Here is a 21,319-nt window from a genome sequence, read left to right as displayed (position 1 = left end):
AAAGCCTTTTCTTAGAACAAGTAGCACAGGCTTTAAATAAAGCTTTCTTATAGTTGTCTGACATCCTGAAGAGAATTGTAAAAAAAAGAGAAGAAATCTAAAGTTGTAGAGAAATCTGAGCAGATCTCAGTGGCGACTCCCTTAGCACAACATGCAGTAGAAAATCTGAGGCTCTGAAGCTCTCTCAGGAAGGTTCTAAGTGGTGAGGCTAATCTGATTGGTTGTTGCATTAGTTTGGTCTCTTTTACAAAAAAAAGGTGGATATGCTACAAAATGAGATGAGGCCTTGGCCTTTCTTTCTCTTTTGTACCTACTATGTTATTTTTTATTTACCGAGGCTCCCATTCCGACGACGGGGAATGATACAAGCTATAGGGATCTATGAAAGTTCCAATACTGGAGTAAATAACAAATCCCGCATTCCCCCAATCTGCTGCATGTGCCCCAAGGGTAAATCATGATGTGCTTAACATACTGTAAGTGATGTGCAGTAAGACACGTTCAAAATTAAGCAAACTGATTTACACGCAGGGGTTTATAAAACAGTAGAAAATAAAAACACATGTAGATTCACTTCTTTGATGCCTGCCGAGATTTGCAATTTGTGCTCCTTAGATCTTCGATAAACGCATTCTAGTGACTGAACTTTGAATTTTAAATGCTCACACTTCTATATGTTAAACAGTTTTATTAGTTTGACAGTATCAGGCAGGTGCCAGCAATCATCTTCTTCATAAGAGTTAAACGGAAAGGCACAATCTTACTTAAAATCTAAAACCAGGCTGTTGCTGAAACACAGAAATGAGCTCTTTCCACTAGAATGTAACGGATTTCAGTGAAATGACAGCATACTGCTAGTGCTAAAATCTAAAAAATTACATAAACTTTAGGATGGTTATAGAACTGCTTCCAGGGCCCGCCCAACTGAAGTAGGAATAAAACAGTTTATCAAATGCTTTAAACATCTGCAATGTGTACTAGAAGTCTTTATTATAGCAAAATAGTTACTAAAAATAAACTGGCTATTAAAAACAAACAAGGTAAACCTGAACCAAATTCCAAACTGCTTATTTAATTCCTTTATTTAGCTGTGACCAGCCCAGCTGAAAAAAATAGATATTTTATCCTGTTTTTAAAATAATTTTTTCAACTCTGAACAGAATGTTATTCTGGTAAACGTGTACTGTGAACATACTACTGACACCTTATCCTTTTACTTACAAATAAAGACTTACTGGCCCCGTACAAGACTATTTTGCCACATGACCCAACCCATCATTGGCATCACTAACGGCAATGATATTTTAAATGCCTTGGCATCAGCTGGTACCCAATGACTTCGTTTAACTGGGCACTGGGTTCTTAATATTAAATAACCAACAGAAGCAGCACTTAAAGCTGCCCAGCTCTGCTTGTGACTCCAGACTAGGTGTGGACATAGAGGAGGTTGTCGAAGAATCATCAATGTTAGAACTCACTTCCATATATGATATTTTTGTTACCGAGAAACATCTGCATGGATTTTCAAAATGATAAACAGAAAACATGATTATACCATATAAAGAGCACCCACCAGCATATGGCTGAAGGGAGAGGCACCTAGGTTGTAAACCCTCTAAAGTACGACAATGCCAAACTGAAAGAAACGCTATGCTATTCACTCAAGACTCTGGAAAAACATTTGTTGGGTGTTGAAAAGGATATGTACTTTCAAAATGCTGTTACACAAACATGTCCAGTCAGTACTGTACAGTCAATATAGCTTCCATCAGCAGCATCAGCATGGTTGGTGGGGGGAGCAGGAGAGGAGGAGGAGTGGGGGGGAATAGGTGGAGGTTGAAAGGCATTGTCAAAGCCAGCATGAAACCCCTAACTTATGGTTTCAAATCGCAGATTTTAAAGCCTTCTCACTGATTGCAAACACTTCCTGGGGGAACAGGAGCACTTAGGAGTAGAGTACGAAAAGGACGGCAAAGTCTGTGTTTATGTTGCAGTCGGCACTTACATGTGGAAAGACTTAGTCTCCGTCTCACGTTGTAACAAGCACCAAGACTGTGATCGAATGTCCCACAAGAACTTAATAAACGGAAAAAAGAAAGATAACAAGGTTTGACAAACCGAGAAGAAGTCATAGGAATTATGTGGAGGGAAGACACTCCCTCCTTCTGCTTTGGAGATGTCAAAGCAGAAGGGAATGGCAGGAATTGGTCGTTGGACACTAGTCAAGCTGAGTGTATCACTAGTACACAAAGCATGCCCTGATCGCTCAATATTTAAGCATTAACAGTTCAATCTTCATTTTCACTGGCATGGATCTGTTTGAGTTGTCGGCTATGGATCAAGTGTATGGCCCCCTCGGCAGCCTGATGCAGGCTCTGCTCCAGAGCGCTGCGCAGGCCATCCACCTTCACATCGGGGATGGGGTTAAGGTGGATGAGGGAGGTGTCATCAACATTGCCTGACTTCTCAGAATTTGGCAGAGCCCGCCGCCGCCTCCTTAGCTCCACCTCATTCTGCAGTTTTAAGTCTCGATTTGGCTTGATTGGTTCGTTCTCCATTTGTGGAGGATCTGCAATGGCCCCCCCCTTCTCTTGGGGCTTATTTTCCAGTTCATTTCTGTTTATTTCCTTTGCAGGTCGGATATTCTCAATGTTGCTCTCCTTAAGTCTCAGCTCATTGTTTGCAAATTGTTCTTGTCGTGGAAGATTGTGTTCCTCTAACTTAGGCTCTTCTGGAACAATTTGAGCTTGGTTGACAGCTGGACCTTGCTGACCAGCATGATCTAGGATCTCTTGTTCCTGCAAGGGTTTTGACTTGACTTTCAGGGGGTACTGCTCCTTGCCTTCAGCATCTGGTGGTTGATTTCTACTGTGTAACTTGGCTTTTGGCTCTTCTATGTGTGGGTCGGGAATTTCCTTACTGCCAAGAACAGCCTTCATGTTCCCCTCAGGCTGAATTTGCTTTTGAATTTCAGAGTTAGGTTCCAAACCAGCCACTTTGAGGTGCCCTCCTGCTTCTTGGTGATCCTTGCCTGGTAGCTCCCCTTCTGGCTGGGCATGGCCCATGTGCTTAGCTGCAGGGTTTTTTACCACCTCGGGAGCCTTTTGGTGGTCCTTACCTTCAACTTTTTCAGCGCTTTTTATATGCTCTGGCTGCTGAGCATTCCGAACCTCTGGAACCTCAGCATGTTTGTTAACGTCCTCTTCAAAGGAATTCTCCCCAAGGTCAGAGGGAAATTTACGCTTCCACTGCTTAATATCTCCCACGTGGCCAGCATGTACTTTAGGCTCTTGCTGCTTAACATTCTTTCCTATTTCAGCATGAACATTATGATCCTGCTTCTGGGCATTCTCATGAATATCAGCGTGAACTTTAAGCTCCTGTTGCTGGTCATTGCCTCCAACATCAACATGAAGTTTAGGTTGCTGCTGCTTAGCATTCTCAATATCAGGGTGAACTTTAGGCTCCAGCTGTCGGGCATTCTGAGCAATATCTGAAGGATTTTTGGCCTCTTGCTTTTGGATATTTACATCATTAGCAAAGTCATCAGCAATATGAGGTTTCTGTTTGTGGGCATTCCCATGATCAGGAAGATTAAAAAGAATGGCAGGCACTTCTGGGTGCTCTCCATTAGCCCCAATGGCTCCATCTGCACCTGCTTCTGCTTGTTCTGCCAGCAGGATAGCTTGTTGCTTTGCTTCAATAACATTCTGCCCTTCAAGCTCGTCACTCGCAGGTCTTGCTACATTCGGTTTTCCTTCCTCTTTGCTTTTCAATAAAGCAACAGCTTGCTCCTGTGGCTTGTCTGCACCTGAAACAGAGAATTGGAAGATTTTAATAATTGCTCATGGCAGTCTTTAAGTACGTGTAAAACACCCTGCCCTGACACTGCTCATGCCACACGCCTCAGCCCTGTCCACTACCCCTCAACTATTTAAATATGGAGACCCACACCCAGTTCAGAGAACCTCAGTTTTGATTGTAAGCAGTCACTCATTGTTCACTATTGAGATCTCATATCACACGCATCTGGCCAGTACTACACAGTGATGTTGAAAACACGCATTTGCAATGCAATAAGTCTCGCTTTACTGATAGTTTGAGGTATTGGCATTACAAATAATAATGCAGCGCCAATACTCATACTTTCAGTAATGCGAGACCTAGTGCATTGCAAATGCTTGCGTAGTGAGCAAGGCACCAGCACTGCATGTCTAGGTGCAGTACCACAAACTACTTTAAGAGGTCCCTAATAAGCAAGGCGCCAGCAGTGCATGTCTCAGTGCAGTACCGCAAGCTGCTCCTAGAGGTCCCTAGTGAGCAAGGCACCAGCATTGCATGTCTCGTGGCAGTACGGCAAGCTGCTCCTAGAGGTCCCTTGTGAGTAAGGCACCAAGCACTGCATGTCTCGGTGCAGTACCGCAAGCTTCTCCTAGAAGTCCCTAGTGAGCAAGGCGCCAGCAGTGCATGTGTCTGTGCAGCACCGCAAGCCGCTCCTAGAGGTCTGTAGTGAGCTCATACTTTCAGTAATGTGAGACCTAGTGCATTGCAAATGCTTTCGTGCATTAGTAGTTTGATGCAAGTGCGGCATGGGAGGCCGAGTATGAGTCTTGCAGAGGTGTTCTGAAGTGTAGTAGTTGTTTGGAAATTCAAGCGTAGGTGAGTTTTGCCGTAGTCAAGCCAGCTGGTGATGAGTGCATGTGAGACGGTCTGTCCGGCGTTCTGATGTAACTATTTGCAGATTTTTCGCAGCATGTGTAGGATGTGGAAGCAGGAGGTGCACACTGTGTTGACTTGAGTCATCATGTTAAACTTGTTGTCTAGGATGATCCCTAGATTTCTTGCATGGTCTGTTGGTGTGGATGTTGGTCTTGGCTTCGACAGCTACCTGGTGGAGTCCCAGGAGGAGGTCTTGTTGCCGAAGATCAGTACTTCCATCTTGTCAGAATTGAGCTGCAGGCAGTTGGTTCACATCCAGTCTGCTACCATGGTCATGCAGTTGGTTCTGGCAGTGGATGTTTTGTCCGTAAGGTAGAGGATGAGGTGGGTGCCATTGGGATAGAAGATGACGGTAATGCCTTGTGATTGGAAGATATTGGTGAGCAGTGTCATGTTTATGCTAAAAACGGTGGGGCTGAGGGACGATCCCTGTGGGACTCCAAATATCTATTTCTTAGTCTTTGATGTGAAGTTGGCAGCCTGACCCAGCTCTATTTGAGAGGAGATCCTTGTAGGTCAATCTCGTGAAGCTTCTGATGAGGATGGTGTGGGAGACACGGTTGAAGGCAGCAGAGAGGTCGAGCAGGATGAGGGCTGCTGTTTCTTCTCATCCAGGATGATTCAAATGGAATCCTCGATGAGTGTTGTTTCGGTGCTGTGGTTTTTTATGAATCCTGATTAAGTGATGCCTGGAAGATGGTGAAGTTCGAGGTGGGTCGTGAGTTGCTTGTTGATGGCCTTTTCAATCACTTTGGCTGGATAGGAAATCCGCAGGGATGGGTCGGAAGTTGCTCAGTTAATTTGGATCGGCTGTGGGTTTCTTGAGAAGGGCATTGATTTCTGCTAGTTTCCATTCATCCAGGAAAGTGGCAGACGTGATAGAGGTGTTGATGATGTGGGTCAGGTTGGTGCTGATTGGTGATGTTCTTAGGTTGTAGATGTGATGGGGCATGAGTCATTTGGGGCCCCAGAGTGGATGGTCCGCATGATTGCTGCTGTGTTGCTTCTGGAAGAGGGTTGTCTAATCGGTCAAGTGGACTTCTTGGATCGGTGGTGGCTAGGTTAGCAACGAGTTCTCTGGGGATTGGGTTGGTGTGCGAAGTTGCTGTAGATGTTTGCAATTTTGCTGTGGAAGAAGTTGGATAGATTGTCGCAGAGTTGTTGGGAGGCAACGATATTGGTAACAGTGACTGTGGGCGAGGTGACATTTTTAACGATCGAGAAGATCTCCTTGCAGCTATTGGAGCTTCAGTCCTCTAGTGCTTTTTTCGTGGTGCTGGTGATAATGTCTGTGCACAGCTTTGTAGGTAGTTCTGTTGATGGTGTTGCGGATGGCTCTCCATTTCCTCTCAAGCCGTTTACAGTGTTGTTTGGTATTGGGGTCGTCTCCTCTGTAACAGCAGGCCGGCTTGTATGATCTACTATGCTTATTAGGTTTGATGGACGTGAGGGAGTCCGTGGAGTTCTTGATTCAGTTGTTGATGTCGTTGTCTAGGTTGTTTGTGAGGTTAGGTTGTGCCAATCTGAGGGCACTGAGTCAGTTTACCTCTGAGATTTTGCCCCAGATGAAGCTTAAAATGTTGAACCTGGCAGTTGCGGCTGAGTCAGAATGGGGGGTTTGAGGCGGGAAATGGAGAAAAGGAAAATTCTACTTACCAGTATGCATCTGTTCTTGGCATGTAGGGCTGCAGAACCACACACTGTTACATTAGATCACCATCTGGTGGTGGGCCCGGATGATTACACTTTGTTGTTGTCTTGGAAGAGTCTTTGTCTGCTGGGTGACTCCTTCCTTAGACTGTAGTGCGCATGGGCATCAACTCCATCCTCAGATTGTTTTCGCCATTGGGCAAATGATGGAGTTGTATTATTACAGATAAGGATGACCCTGTATTGTGTATCTAAATAAGTAATACTGAAACAGATATAGGCAGCCGGGGAGGCGGGTGGGCGTGTGTGGTTCTGAAGCCCTACATGCCAAGAACAGATGTATACTGGTAAGTAGAATTTTCCGTTTGAGGCATATGGGCTGCAGACCACACACTGTTGCATAGATTGCACAGCAGTTTCTCCCTTAGCGGTGGTCACCCACATCTGTTGCAGTAGTTTGAAATAATGTTTTTAGTACAGCCTGGCCCACACTTGCTTGTTGTTTTGCTTACACATCTACGCAGTAGTGTCTTGTAAATGTGTGTGTAGTAGACCATGTAGCTGCTTTACAGATATCATCTAATGGTATGTTTCCTAAGAATTCCATAGATGCTCTTATCTTACGGGTAGAATGAGCCCTAGGAGGAATGGTTAAAGTGCGTTTTGCTTTTTGGCAGCAAATCCGAATACACTTAACAATCCACCTGGTAATTCCTGACTTTGAAATTGGATTGCCTTTATGTGGAGGTGAAAAGGACAAAAACATTTGTTTCGTTTTTTGAAAAGGTTTTGTTCTATCTATGTAGTATATGTACAGAACCGTTCTTTTTACGTCTAGTGTGTGAAGAGCTCTTTCTGCAACCGTTTGCGGTTGTGGAAAAAATACTGGCAACTCAATGGATTGGTTGAGATGGAATGGTGAAATGACTTTTGGCAGAAACTTTGGATTTGTCTTGAGAACCAGTTTATTATGATGAAGTTGTATAAATGGTTCTTGAATTGTTAATGCCTGGTTCTCACTCACTCTTTGTGGTGATGTAACTGCTACTAAAAAGGCAACTTTCCATGTAAGAAATTGTAACACACACTTATGCAATGGTTCAAATGGTGGACCCATAAGTCTTGTGAGCACAACATTTAAATTCCATACTGGAGACGGTGGTATTCTTGGAGGAATTATTCTTTTAAGTCCTTCCATAAACACTTTGATTGCAGGTACCTTAAACAATGACAAATGTTGTCTGTTTTGGAGATATGCTGCTATAGCAGCGAGACGTAATCTGATTGAAGAGTACGCTAAATTAGATCCTTGTAGATGTAAGAGATAGCATATGATGTTTTGTATTGAAACATCTAAAGGGTTAACGTTGTTATTTGTACAATAGACAACAAATCGTTTCCACTTTGCTGCATAACATGCTCTAGTGGTAGTACGTCTTGCCTCTTTAATGACATCCATGCAATCAGGAGGTACATTTAGATATCCAAACTCTAAGACCTCAGGAGCCAAATCGCTAGATTGAGCTGCATTGGGTCTGGATGCATAATCTCTATATGGTTCTGTGTTAGCAGATGTGGGGAGAGTTTTAGTTTGTGGTGTGGTACTACAGAGAGTTGGAGTAGCGTTGTGTACCATGGCTGTCTCGCCCACGTTGGTGCTTTTAGAATCAATGTGAGAGAATGTTGTCTTAGTTTGTGTACCACTAATGGAATTAGTGGGAGAGGTGTAAAAGCGTACGCAAATTTGTTTGACCAGTTCATCCATACCGCATTGCCCTTGGATAATGGGTGTGGGTACCTGGCGGTGAAGTTTAGGCATTTGGAGTTGCTTTGTGTGGCAAACAGATCTATCTCTGGTTGTCCCCACCTTTGAAAAAATGGCTGAAGAACATGATGATGAAGCTCCCATTCGTGTATCAGTTGTCTCTGACGACTTAACAGATCTGCCAATTGATTGTGCACTCCTGGTAGATGTTCTGCTAACAGAAAAATGTTTCGAGGAATGGCCCACCTCCATATGCTCTGCGCCAGCCGGGAGAGCTGTATGGAGTGTGTTCCTCCTTGCTTTTGAATGTAATACATTGCTGTCATATTGTCCGTCCGGACTAGTACAGCCTTGTTTGATATGTAATGTTTAAACTATTTTAGAGCTTGAAAGATTGCTAGTAACTCCAGATAATTTATGTGGAGTACTCTTTGTTTCATTGTCCATGTTCCTTGTACTGTGCGACTTTGTAAGTGCGCTCCTCATCCCGTGAGAGATGCACCTGTGGTCAGTATTATTTGTGGAACTGACTCTATAAACGGCCGGCCCTTGGAAAGGTTTTTGTGGTTCCACCATTGCAGAGAGCGATGCGTCCGGTCGTCTACCACTACCAGATCTGTTATCTCTTGTTGAGCCTGATTCCACTGACCTGCCAAGCATTCTTGTATGGGGCGCATTTGTAGTCTTGCGTATGGCACTATGAAAATGCAAGATGCCATCATTCCTATTAGCTGCATGAACACTCGAGCTTGTAGTGAGTGGTGAGCTTTGAATTTTTGTATTGGATTCTGCATAGCTTGTATTCTTACTAAGTTGGGGTACGCTATTGCTTTGGAGGTATCTATCGTGGCCCCCAGGTACTGCTGAGATAGGGACGGTTGTAGATGTGACTTGTTTTGATTTACTGTGAACCCCAATTTGTGCAACAGGCAGACTGTTTGATGCGTGTGCTGTACACATTGGTTGTATGACTTGGATTTTATTAGCCAGTCGTCTAGATATGGGAATACATGAATGTTGTCCCTTCTTATGTGTGCTGCTACTACTGCTAGACACTTTGTAAATACTCAAGGTGCTGTTGTCACTCCGAATGGGAGCACCTTGAATTGGTAGTGCTGACCTTGTAGCACAAACCTTAGGTACTTCCTGTGAGACTGATTAATGGGAATGTGGAAGTAGGCGTCCTTGAGGTCTAATGTGGCAAGGAAGTCTCCTTTCTGTAGTAACGGTAAAACCTGCTGTAATGTGACCATATGAAAATGGTCTGAATGTATGTACTGGTTTAGGGGTCTTAGATCTAGAATTGGTCTACGAGACCCGTCCTTTTTGGGTATGAGAAAATAAAGAGAGTAAACCACTGTGTTTTGGTACCGGTTCTATTGCATTCTTTTGCAGTAGAGAATCTACCTCTTGCTTTAGTACTAAGAGGTGCTCTTGTGACATAGGACGTTGTCTGGGTGGTATTATCGGAGGAGTGGAAGTGAGCTCCAGGCAATATCTGGACTGAATTATTTGTCTCACCCACCTGTCTATGGTGATGGAGTTCCAGACAGGTAGGAACTGTTGTAATCTTCCCCCGACCGGAGTGGAATGGTCTGGGGGATGGAAGGGAAGTCACTGTTTGGGAGTAGAGGCATTGCGATTGTTGTTGCCTCTGCCCTTATTGTTATTTCCTCTATACCCTCCCTGTGTTCACTGCTCTAGATGCTGTGTCTGCAGTGTCTAGTGCGCATCTTATGGAGGTATTAGTTATAACTTTGCCTTCCCGTATTAAATCAGGAGCCATAGCCTTATATTGTTCTGGCAGGTGTTGCATAAGTGACTCTAGCTCTTCATAATGAGCTCGGTCGTATCTTGCTAATAGAGCTTGAGTGTTAGCAATCCTCCATATATTGGCAGCTTGTGATAGTGTGCGTTTCCCTGATGCATCTAGAAGCTTTGATTCTTTGTCAGGGGTGGAGCATCCCCTGTTGCCTGCGAGTTGGCTCTCTTTCTCGCGTTTGACACTACCAGTGAATCTAGTGGCAACTGTCCTTTAATGTATGCAGGATCACACGGAGCTGCTTTATATTTTTTCTCCAGTCTGGGGTTAATTACTCTGGCCCTGACTGGGTCTTTAAATATTTCTGGTGCATGTCTTACCACTCCATTCAGTATTGGCAGTGTGGTAGTGGTTCTATGTTCTGTTAACAGTGTATCCATAAGAAAATCCTCTTGTATTGGATCAGTATGCAGGTCTACTCCATGGAAAGTAGCTGCTCTATGAATGAGCTGTGTGACCCAATGGTGTCATCTGGTGGAGATGGCCTAGACGGGTATGCCTCATCCTGTGGTAGATTGGTGCATCTGGTGCATTGTAATCTTTCCATGGGTCACCAGATGACCCAGCCATATCATCTGGGTCATTAATGTCATCTATTTGCTGATAACTGTGTTGAGAGTATGTATCCCCATAGTCCTCCTCCTGTGGTATCATACTATGTGTAGTAGCTGGTGAGTTTGCAGGAGAAATATCTAGTTGTATTTCTACTTGTGGGGAAGGAGGTCTTGTGGGGGAAGTCTGAACATGCTTCTTTGAGGGAATAGGAGATGGCTATTTTCCTCTTTTCAGGCACTGTATATATTTGTCCAGTTTGTGGATGAATCTTTAGAGTCTGTTGTCTTACATAAGGCTGGAAAAGTTCTTGTACCGATAAATCTTTCTTTGGTGCCGATTTATGTGGTTTGGAGCCATCAGATTTAGCTTTTACAGTGTCTATTATCTTTGGAACGGTTCTTGTTTTCTGTTCCGAAGATTTATCTTGTTTCTTGTTTGGGTCAGCGCTTTTTGGATCCAAAGTTTTGGGTGCCGAGTGTTTAGACTCATCCGTTCTTGTAGCCGAAGTGTGTTTCGGCATGGAAACTGATTTCTAGTCTGCTTTTTTAGGTACCGGAGTTTTTGGTGCCGAACTTGGTTTAGGTGCAAAAAAGAAACAATGTCCTGAGAGGTAAGAGTCTGTAGACAAATAGAACATGCATGCACATAGCATTACTTGGAAAGAAAGAAGGAGAATACTTGTTGGTATGACAAAAGATAGTTACTCATCTTTATAGCCACAAGGGAGGAGTGCGCCTATTATTTAGGCTGTTAGGTCTTGACCTAACAGCCTAAATAATAGGCGCACTCCTCCCTTGTGGCTCTACAATTAATTGAAAGAACCTTTGCCTACTGTGATATCACGCTGTCACATGCGCCTTTGAGCCACTCACTGTAAATTATTTGCACCTTACTCACAGTGCGCCATCAACGCTGTTCACTTTCACATGCGTAGCCACTTGCACTTTGTACACTTTTATGCACCAAGTTTTATATGGTTGTCACCAATTCAATTTATGCAGTGCTGTTTTCAACTGTATACATCCGACCATGGAACTAATGTTACAATATAAAGATGAGTAACTATCTTTTGTCATACCAACGAGTATTCTCCTTCTTTCTTTCCAAGTAATGCTATGTGCATGCATGTTCTAATTGTCTACAGACTCTTACCTCTCAGGACATTGTTTCTTTGTTGCATCTTACCTACCCAGTCCTGAATTGGTCTATGGGTTACACTCCTGTTAATTTTACGAACTTGGTTTAGGAACGTCTTTCGGTGCCGAGCTTAGTTTCGGAACGTCCTTTGGTGCCTAACTTGGTTTCGGTTTCAGTTCGGTAACCCTTGGTATCAAAGGGTGTGTCTTCGGCTTAAGCACTTTCTGCTTTTTGGGACCGACGGTCTGACTCGAGCCTGAGTCGACCAGAGGCTTTTTAATAGTCTTTACTGCCGAGCCCGAAGGCGGGGCTTCTGATGTTTTCGATCGGTGTGCACTCGGACCCGAAGGTGGGGGTGGAACCGAAGCCTGTCCCGGTATGGGGGGGTGAACAGGGTCGACGCTCTTACTCACGACCTGTTAACCAGCTGGAAGAAGATCATCATCTTCGGATTGATCTTCTGCTCCGGAAGCTGAGTCCTCTGCCTCGGAAGCAACGTCTTCTTGCTGTTCTTCGACGTCTACCTCGATCGGTGCCTCGTCTATGATGAGGTCTGGTGTCGACGACGAGGATTGCTCCATAGCTCTTCGAGCTCAACGGTCCCCGATTGTCTTCTTGGACCGGAACGAAGCGCAGGCCTCACAGTCTCGACTCTCGTGCTCTGGAGACAAGCACAGGTTGCAAAATTCATGCAGGTCGGTGCAGGGAAACTTGTGTCCAAACTTAGGGCACTTTTTGAACAGTGTTCTTTCCATGAGCCAAAGGCCCAATGGCTCAGTTGGGCCCAACGGCCCCGACAAGCGCTGGAATGGAGAAGTGGATCCTCTCTACGACGCGGGCGACCGGAATCAGTGTCGAAGACGATATTGCTATTGTAGATTGATTTATGGGTTCGAAAAGAGATCGGTAATGGGACTGAACGATTAACACATCCGAGCCCGATGGCGGAAAAAAACAATCTGAGGATGGCGTCGATGCCCATGCGCACTACTGTCTAAAGGAGGAGTCACCCAGCAGACAAAGACTCTTCCAAGACAACAACAAAGTGTAATCATCCAGGCCCACCACCAGATGGTGATCTAATGCAACAGTGTGTGGTCTGCAGCCCATATGTTCGAACACATTTTTTTTTTAAACATACGACGCGCCTCTCCTCCATCCTCATCTCTCTGCAATGGCAGCACCGGAAGCACCCAGGCTCCCAGCCAAGTACGATGCTGCTCATGCAGCCTCGTGCTTGGTCTGCGCGGCCTGTTTGGCGCTTGGTCAGTGCCTGTGCATGTTCTTTACCGGGCTGCGTAACACAGCCAGATGGAGAATATGGTAAGTGCTTAGGACTGTTTGGACGGCCCAAGAATCTCGGGAAAAAACAGCCTTGCAAACGTTGGGAGTGCAAACCACTCCACATCCTGCTCTGGTGAGCTCAGCCCCACTGCAACCTGGCTCTAGTCTGCACAGAATAATAGACTGATAACGTCTTGTTATTATCAATTTATTTTTAACTGCTCAAAAAGCAGTGGGGCGACGTTCCTCCACAAGAGTGGAGGAGTCGCCACTAGAACCAGGTAGGGGTGTTGACTTGAAGTGTGTTGATTTGTAAGTGGATGATAAAGTTACCGGTCCATTTAAACGGTGTGGTCAAGTTGTATTTGATTCTGTCGCTTGTGGTGAAAATACGGTCCATTGTGTGTCTTACAGTGTGTGTTCGTTCTGGGGCGAGCTGGGTGAGTCTGTTGTTCCTAAAGCTTAGTAGTCGGTAGGCAAGGGTTCCACTTAGGATGAAGTTTTCTGAGATGTGCAGCTTGAAAGGCAGTTGTTCCATGAATGGGGTGTTGATCTTGTGTACTTGGCGGATTCCTTGTAGAGGAGTCCTCCTTCTGGCTTGTGAAGGCGGTCCTGCCAAGTTATCTTGTAGCCCACTGAGATTGCCATGGCAATGTCGGGAGCACCTGAGGGTTTCTGTGATCAAGAGGATGTCTGGTGCATGGCTACTCAACAGGCCTCATATTTTGGTTGTGTTTGCTGAGTGGTTGTGTGTTGGAAAGCATGCATGCAAGTGGGTGTTATAGGGTTGAGATGCAGGCGCTGTTGGTGCTTGTGTGGCATGTGTGTTGGAATCGGGATTTGAGGGCGTGGTTAGTATTTGTGTGGAGTGTATGTGGCTGCTGGAGAACTGGCAATGGGTGCATGTGAAAGCTCCTGCCGTGGTGTGAGGTGTGCCACAGAAGCAGTTGGGGGAATGGCATCTGGGGTATCGCTGGATGGTGATTAGAACAGGGTTCCTGGTGCTGTACAGATCTGCTCTTCTAACTTGACTAGCAACACTGTTTCAAAGGCTGGGGTTTACACAGATCTCTTGCAATGCACCCAATTTTGACTAGTCTACTTTTACTATGTGTTACTACTGTTAATACATGTTACTGGCCTAAAGAGTACAGAGCCACCATACCTGGCCATTCTTCTAAAATGTTACCTGCCATTTTCTCTCCTGGTGTGCACTCAGGCTCTTATCTGTCCACTGTATCTTAAATATTAGCAAACAATGGTCTTGCCTGAGGCTCTTACCTAACTTCTCATCGCCCTCCTCCTGCCTCTGCTGGTGTATTTCTTTGTGTTGCTCTTCGATCACAGCTAGCAGTTTCTCCTGCTGGTCGAGTAGACGTTTCTGCTGCACCTGTTGCTCCTTGATAACCTGCAGTAGAACTGCATGATCCAGCATTTCTCCCATTCCAGCTTCTACAGTCAAAGAGAATAAATACATGCCCATGAAAAAGGTGATAATACAGGCAAAGACATACACACCAAACAGTTTTGAAAAGGCCCAAGCTCTAAAGAACACAGGACAATTACCAAGAGTCGTGTGTGGTTGTTATTTTTATAGACATTACATTGGAAAATTAGGAATAGACCTGCCGTCTATCAGACACTAGACACAGGCAGTCGGGTGGATAGAGAATTTGGGACATTTCAGCACCAGCCTTTGAATCTGAAACAGTGGTAGGGCATAGGGAACTCAGAGTCAGGCTGAGATGACAGACTCAGCCCCAGCTCTTAGCACTTCACAACCCCAGCTTGTCCAACAATGTCCCAAATCCCCCACAGGCTACAGCGTCTACATGGACATTACAGTGGAATGTTCCTTCTTCATTTTCTTCCACTTTCAAAAATGTAGGTGAAAAGGTCACCCTCTGATGGATGTGGTCAAATATTACAAATCTGTTTATTGAGATGCCCATGAACATGTTTCCGAATTACGGCATTAAGCAGCCTCAAAAAATATGGTGCTTACTACGCAGGGGCTGTCACTTATAATGATCCCCCTATCTCGACCACCACCCTCCACAGCCGATCTGAGAAAGATCAATCCAATGCACAGAAGAGTTCGCCAATTAACACTACAGTCATGTGACAACTTGTGGTCAATTATACTGAATGCTGCTGACACATCCACCATAAGGTAGATAGACTGATGGCATCCAGGTCTCAAAGGCTCAACTATTATCAAAAAACTACCAAGATCTCTGTCTCACACACAGCTCTGAATCCTGAATGGTGTGTTTGTATCTCACGCAAGGATAACATTAATTACCCAGTAAACGTCTATTCCTGGCATGTACAACTGTAGATTCACATGCTTTGCAAACTCCTGCCATCTAGTGTTGGGTCCGGATGTTTGCAGTTTGTTTTTATTTGATGAAGTATTTTCCAGTCACGAGGTTGGTGACTCCTCCTTTCGGTAATGGTTTGCATGGGCATCGACATCATTGTTATATTGTTTTCCCGCAGAGGGAGACAATGAAGTTAGAAAGAGTAGAATAGAGATGTCCATGTGTCTGTATGTATACTAAAGAGAACTGCAGCAGCTACAAGTACCTGAGGAGGTGGTTGGGCGCATGTGACTCTACAGCTGTACATGCCAAGAACAGTCGTTTACTGGGTAAGTAACGTTATACGTTTGAGGGATGTTAGCTGTAGATCACATGCTTTGCATAGACTATATAGTAGTAATCTACCATAGTGGTAGCTTACCTGTAGCTGTTGGAGTTGTCTGAAATAGTGTCTTAAGTACTGCTTGGCCCACATTAGCTTGTCGTCTTGCTAATACATCTACACAATAGTGTTTTGTGAATGAGTGCGGTGTAGACCATGTTGCAGCTTTGCAAATTTCCACTATGGGAATGTTTCCTCAGAAGGCCATAGTAATCCCTATCTTGGAAGTGGAATGCACTCTAAGGGGTTAAGTTAAAGTTCTTTTTGCTTTTGTGTAACAGGTTTGAAAACATTTAACAATCTTCCTTGCAATACGTGATTTGGAGATAGGATTGCCCTTATGTGCAAAAGCAATAAAAAGTTGTTTGGTCTTTCAAAATAATTGTGTTTTTTCGATGTAGTATAACAGTGCTCTTCTGACATCTAAGGTGTGTAGAGCTCTCTCTGCAACAGTATCAGGTTGAGGGAAGCATACGGTTAATTCTACTGACTGATTTATGTGAAATGCAGAGACTACCTTAGGTAGAAATTTAGGGTTTGTACGTAGAACCACTATCTTTGTGCAGTTGGAAAAATGGTTCTTTCATGGTTAGTGCCTGAAGTTCAGCCACTCTACTTTGTGACGTGACTACAAAGAATAAAGCTGTTTTACAAGAGAGAAACTGTGGCACACACCTATGCATGGGTTCAAAGGGTGGTCCCGTTATTCTTGTGAGGACAAAGTTAGGATTTCACACTGGGGCAGGTGGGAGTCTTGGAGGTATAACTCTTAAGTCCTTCCAAAAAAGCTTTAATTACGGGCACTCTGAAAAGCGATGGATGTTGTTTATTTTGTAGGTGCGTAGCTATTGCAGCAAGATGTAGCCCAATGGAGGTGTAAGCAAATCCTGACGGCTGCAAGTGTAACAAATAGCAGATGTTTTGTATGTAACCATCAAGAGGGTTTGAACGATTGTTAATGCAATGAATAACAAAACGCTTCCATTTTGCTGCGTAACAGGCTCTTGTGGTAGGCTTTCTGGCCTCCCTGATGATGTTCATACAGTCTGGTGGAAGGTTCAGATATCCAAACTCTAGGACTTCAGGAGCCAGATCGCGAGGTTCAGTTGTTTGGGATCTGCATGTCTGATTTCTCTGTGGCTCTGTGTAAGGAGACTGGGTGTTAGACGCAAATTTTGATGAGAGACTAGAGACAGCCCCAACAGGGTTGTGAACCATGGTTGACAGGCCCATGTGGAAGCAACTAGGATCAATGTTTGCTTGAGCTTCCGAAACACTACTGGATTGAGTGGGAGAAGCAGTAAAGCGTAAGCAAATATCCCTGACCAGTTCATCCATAGTGCATTACCCTTGGATAGCTGGAGTGGGTACCTGGAGGCATTTTGTGTTTTGGTGTGGGGCGAACAGATCTATCTGAGGGAATCCTCAACTTTGAAAGTATGGGAGGAGAACCTGAGGGTGAATTTCCCACTCGTGTATTTACTGCCTCTGTTTGTTGAGGAGATCTGCAATCTGGTTGTTAACTCCTGGGAGGTGTTCCGTTAGGAGATAGATTTTGTGGTGAATGGTCCACTTCCAAATGTCATGGGCTAAGCGGGACAGTTGGGAGATAGTTTGCCCCCCTTGTTTTTGTATGTAGTACATGGCTGTCATGTTGTCCTTACGGACTAAGTCAGCTTTGCCAACCAGGTGTGGTTTAAATGCTTTGAGAGCTAGGAACATTGCAAGCTGCTCTAAATGATTGATGCAGAGGAACTTTTGCCGTTGCCTCCATAGATCTTGCACTGTGTGGTGCTGAAGATGAGCTCCCCAGCTAGTGAGGTACCCGTCCGCTGTCAGTACTATCTCTGGAACCGGGTCTATAAGGGGCCGTCCTTTTGATACATTTTGTGTGTTCCACCACTTCAGAGAGCGGTGAGTACGGCTGTTTACCAACACTAGATCAGTTAACAGACCCTGTGATTGGTTTCAGTGACACACTACACATTGTTGAAGGGGATGCATGTGCAGCCTAGCAAGGGGAACTATTATGATGCAAGATGCCATCATTCCTAGTAGTTGCATAAACAGCCGAGCTGGAAGCGAGTGATTGGATTGAAACTGGAGAACTAGAATGTTGTGAATTCTGGCTGCGTTGGGAAAAGCCAGAGCCTTTTACGTATGTAAGGTGACTGCTAGATAGTTTTGGGTATTTGCAGGTTGGAGATGCGATTTCAGCACATAGATTGTGAACCCCAGTCGATGTAATAACTGAATTGTTTTGTGGGTGTGCTGGAGACATTTTGGATATGTGCTGGCTTTGATGAGCCAGTCGTCCAAGTAGGGAAAGATATGGATGTTTTGTCTCATCAGGTGAGCAGCGACTACAGCCAGATACCTTGTGAAGACACTGGGGGCAGTGGTGATTCCGAACAGGAGCACTTTGAACTAGTAATGTTGACCCGCTACCATAAATCTGAGATATTTGCGATGAGCGGGATGGACTGGAATATGGAAGTAGTCATCCTTTAAGTCCAGTGTAGACATAAAGTCACCTTGTTGAAGAAGTGGTAGTACTTGTGGAAGTGTTATCATGTGAAAATGGACTGACTGTATGTAACGGTTTAGTTCTCTGAGGTCCAATATTGGTCTGAGAGAACCATCCTTTTTTTGGTATTAGGAAGTAAAAGGAGTACACGCCCAACCTGTGGTGTTGTTATGGTATTGGAGCTATAGCCCCATTTAGAAGGAGAGACTGAACCTCTTGTTTTAGGAGGTGTAAGCGATCCAGTGAGAGTTTGGGTGACCTTGGGGGAATGTTTGGAGGATTGTTGGTGAACTCCAGACAGTAACCAGAGAAAGAGAATTTCCAGTACCCACTTGTCTGTTGTTATAGAATGCCAGACTGGTAGGAAATCCGAAAGAAGTCCCACAACAGTTGTTAAATGTTTGGGGGGAAGTGAAGTCACTGTTTTGTGTTGGAGGGGAAGGCGCATGTGTTTGAGCCTCTACCGTTGCCGTTATTGCCTCTATACCCCCCTCTGAAGTAACCCTTAGAGGGAGAAGGTTGGTTGTTACCTTTGTATGTGGTGGTGGTAGTCTCTGAGGTGGTATTTTTGGACCCCCCGCAATAGAAAGAGCGTCGAAAGAACCACATGCTTGTGTCAATTGAAGGGCTACCATGGATTAGGCCACTTCAGTATCTTTTTTCATTTTTTCCAGTGTGGAATCTACAACTGTGCTAACGAGGTGCTCTTTGTCGAAGGGTGTGTTCAGGATGGTAGTCTGAACCTTGGGTTTAAAACCGGATACGCGTAGCCAAGCGTGTTTTCTTAAAAGTACGCTGGTGTTTACAGCTCTAGCAGCAGTGTCTGCAGCATCTAGGGAGCACCTGATAGCATTATTTGAAATAAGCTGTCCCTCCTGCACTAAATCTTGCGCTTTAGCTTTGTATTCATCGGGCAGATATTGGAGCAAGTGCTCCATTTTGTCCCAATGCGCCCTGTCGTCTATTGCAAGCAGCGCCCGTGTGTTAGAGATGTGCCAGAAGTTTGCTGATTGAGAGGCTACCCTTTTCCCCGATGCTTCAGGAAGCTTGGATTCCTTATCTGGGGTGGAGCAGCTCCTGTAGTTTGGGAGGCGGCCCTTTTACGCGTGTTGACACTATGAGGGAGTCCACTGGTAATTGCCTTTAATGTAGGCTGGGGGCAGATGGTGCTGGCTTGCATTTCCTTTTTTAATAATTCTTTTTATTAAACATCTTGAATCGACATAGCAGTTTACAGATAAGAGGAATTCATTCAATAGTACAGTGGTAATCACATTAACGACAGGAACAGGACAATGGAAGGGTCTGAGTTACATTATTTACGGTGAGGGCAAATCATCAGGAAGGGAATTACGTGTGGGGCTACAGATATTTCCCCGGTAGGCGTGCCAGGTGCCCCAGATTGTGGACCACTTTTTGGGGCAGCCCGTGCTAGATACACTATCTTTTCTCGGAACATACACTAGTCCATGTTTTTCTTCCAGTCCTCTATGGTGGGTGGACATGCAGCTCCCCACAACTGTGCGATGTTACTCTTTACTATCAAGAGGCCTAGGGTGACCCAGATCTTGCCCTTACTGTTCAGGTGTGTAGGTTCCCATACATTGAAAAGGCATCTCTTTGCCTCAGCCAATTCTATGGCTTGCATTTCTTATCTACCCTGGGGGTAAGAATATGGGTTTTGACGGGGCCATAAAATATGTCATCAACATGCTTAATCATACCCTTTAACATGGGGAGTGAGTGTGATGACTTTTGTGTGCTGCTAAGTGTTTCAATAGGAAATACTCCTCCAGGGATTCTTTGTGCAGCTGCACACCATGATAGTTGGCAGCTCTACCGAACAGCTCTATGTAACGCTGTTGTCCGGTGGAGAGGGTTTTGTAGGGTAAAGGTCAGGATAATTTCCCATGGGAGAGTCGGTATTGTAATCTGTCCACAGCTCTGGAACTAATGGTACATTGTCCTTAACCCCATCTTCATCATCCTGATTTTCAGGTGTGTGTGTAGTGGTGAGTGCTCAGGTGAAATCATCAAGTGTTGATGCTGAGGAGGAGAAGGAAGAGGAGGAGGAGAAGGATTAGTCCCGACATTTTTCCTTTTCAAAGGAATATGGTAGGCATCCTCTGGTTCAGGTTCTCCTTTCAGCGTCTCTTTTGTAGAGATATGTCCAGTAGTTGGATGGATGTACAACTCTTGTTGTTTCGGATCCGGCTTGCTAGGCGGAGCACCGAAAAGATGTTTCTGAGATGGAGGTGGCACCTCCAGTTGTTTCAGTGCCGAAACTTTCTGTGACGAAACTTTCGATGCCAATGGTTTCAGGCCCGGGGTCTTGGATCGTGAGGATTTCGGATCCGAAAGCGTTTTTGGTGTCTAAGGTGGTTGGCCGGAGATGGTCTTTGATTTCGATCCTGAAGGTTTTGAATCAAAGCCCGTTTTTTGTTGGCTAGGGTCGGAGCCAAAAGGCTTTTGGGCGTGTTTCGTTGCCAAGCCTAACGGCGGGACGTGTTCTATCTGCCGACCGTGGCCGGCAGGCGGAGGTTGGACCGGAGCGTTCTACTTGAGCTGAGGCAGATTTTGGGGTATGGGAGTATCTGTAATCACAGTACGCTGCCCTTGCAGGATCTCGTCATTCCCCCTCGGAGTCGTAGTCACAGATGGCGATGGGATCTTATTCTTCTTCGGTTCGCATAGCGTCTCCGGCCTCTTGTTCCGAATCTTCTCCAAAGAGGTCTGGAATGGAGCTTGTGTGTTGGCTCTGCATGTCGCGAAGTCGAGCCCGACGCTCGCAAAGAGACTCCTTGGAGCTGAAAGCATTGCAAGCATCGCAGTCCTGTTCGCTGTGCTCTGGAGACAAGCAGTCAGTGCGTGGGAACTTTGCGTGGCACCGATGGAAGAATTTGTATGGAGTCCAATCCATTGACTGCGACGCGGACCGACACAAACTTCCCGATCGAAAGAGGGTTTTTTAGAAGTAAATACGATATGCGGGAATGGGATACGCGATCAAAAACGATGCTGTTGAGGGTGAGTTTATTGCGCACCAAAGAAAACCGAAGAAACGGTGTCGAACCAGAGTGCACCAATTCACGTCTGAAACCGATGGCAGAAAAAAACAATCTGACAATGGAGTCGATGCCCATGCGCACTATCA

General features: G+C 45.1%; 1 protein-coding gene across 3 annotated transcripts in view; it reads right to left on the bottom strand.

The window, feature by feature from the left end:
• Positions 1-673: 673 nt before the first annotated feature.
• The window catches only part of SLC38A10 (solute carrier family 38 member 10), a 394,443-nt gene continuing 373,797 nt past the window's right edge, over positions 674-21,319 (bottom strand). For all 3 annotated transcript variants that reach the window (XM_086931014.1, XM_086931013.1, XM_086931015.1), the window contains exons 15-16: positions 14,214-14,384; positions 674-3,811 (exon numbers count right to left, since the gene is read on the bottom strand). In XM_086931014.1, the coding sequence (XP_086787140.1) occupies positions 2,289-3,811; positions 14,214-14,384 (1,694 nt within the window). In that variant the 3' untranslated portion in view covers positions 674-2,288. The remainder of the gene's footprint in view (positions 3,812-14,213; positions 14,385-21,319) is intronic.

The sequence above is a fragment of the Lissotriton vulgaris genome, chromosome 7 (assembly GCF_964263255.1).
Source record: "Lissotriton vulgaris chromosome 7, aLisVul1.2, whole genome shotgun sequence".
In the NCBI taxonomy this organism is placed as follows: domain Eukaryota; kingdom Metazoa; phylum Chordata; class Amphibia; order Caudata; family Salamandridae; genus Lissotriton; species Lissotriton vulgaris.
The sequence above is the reverse complement of the archived record's forward strand: the minus strand, read 5'-3'. Positions and strand labels throughout refer to the sequence as shown.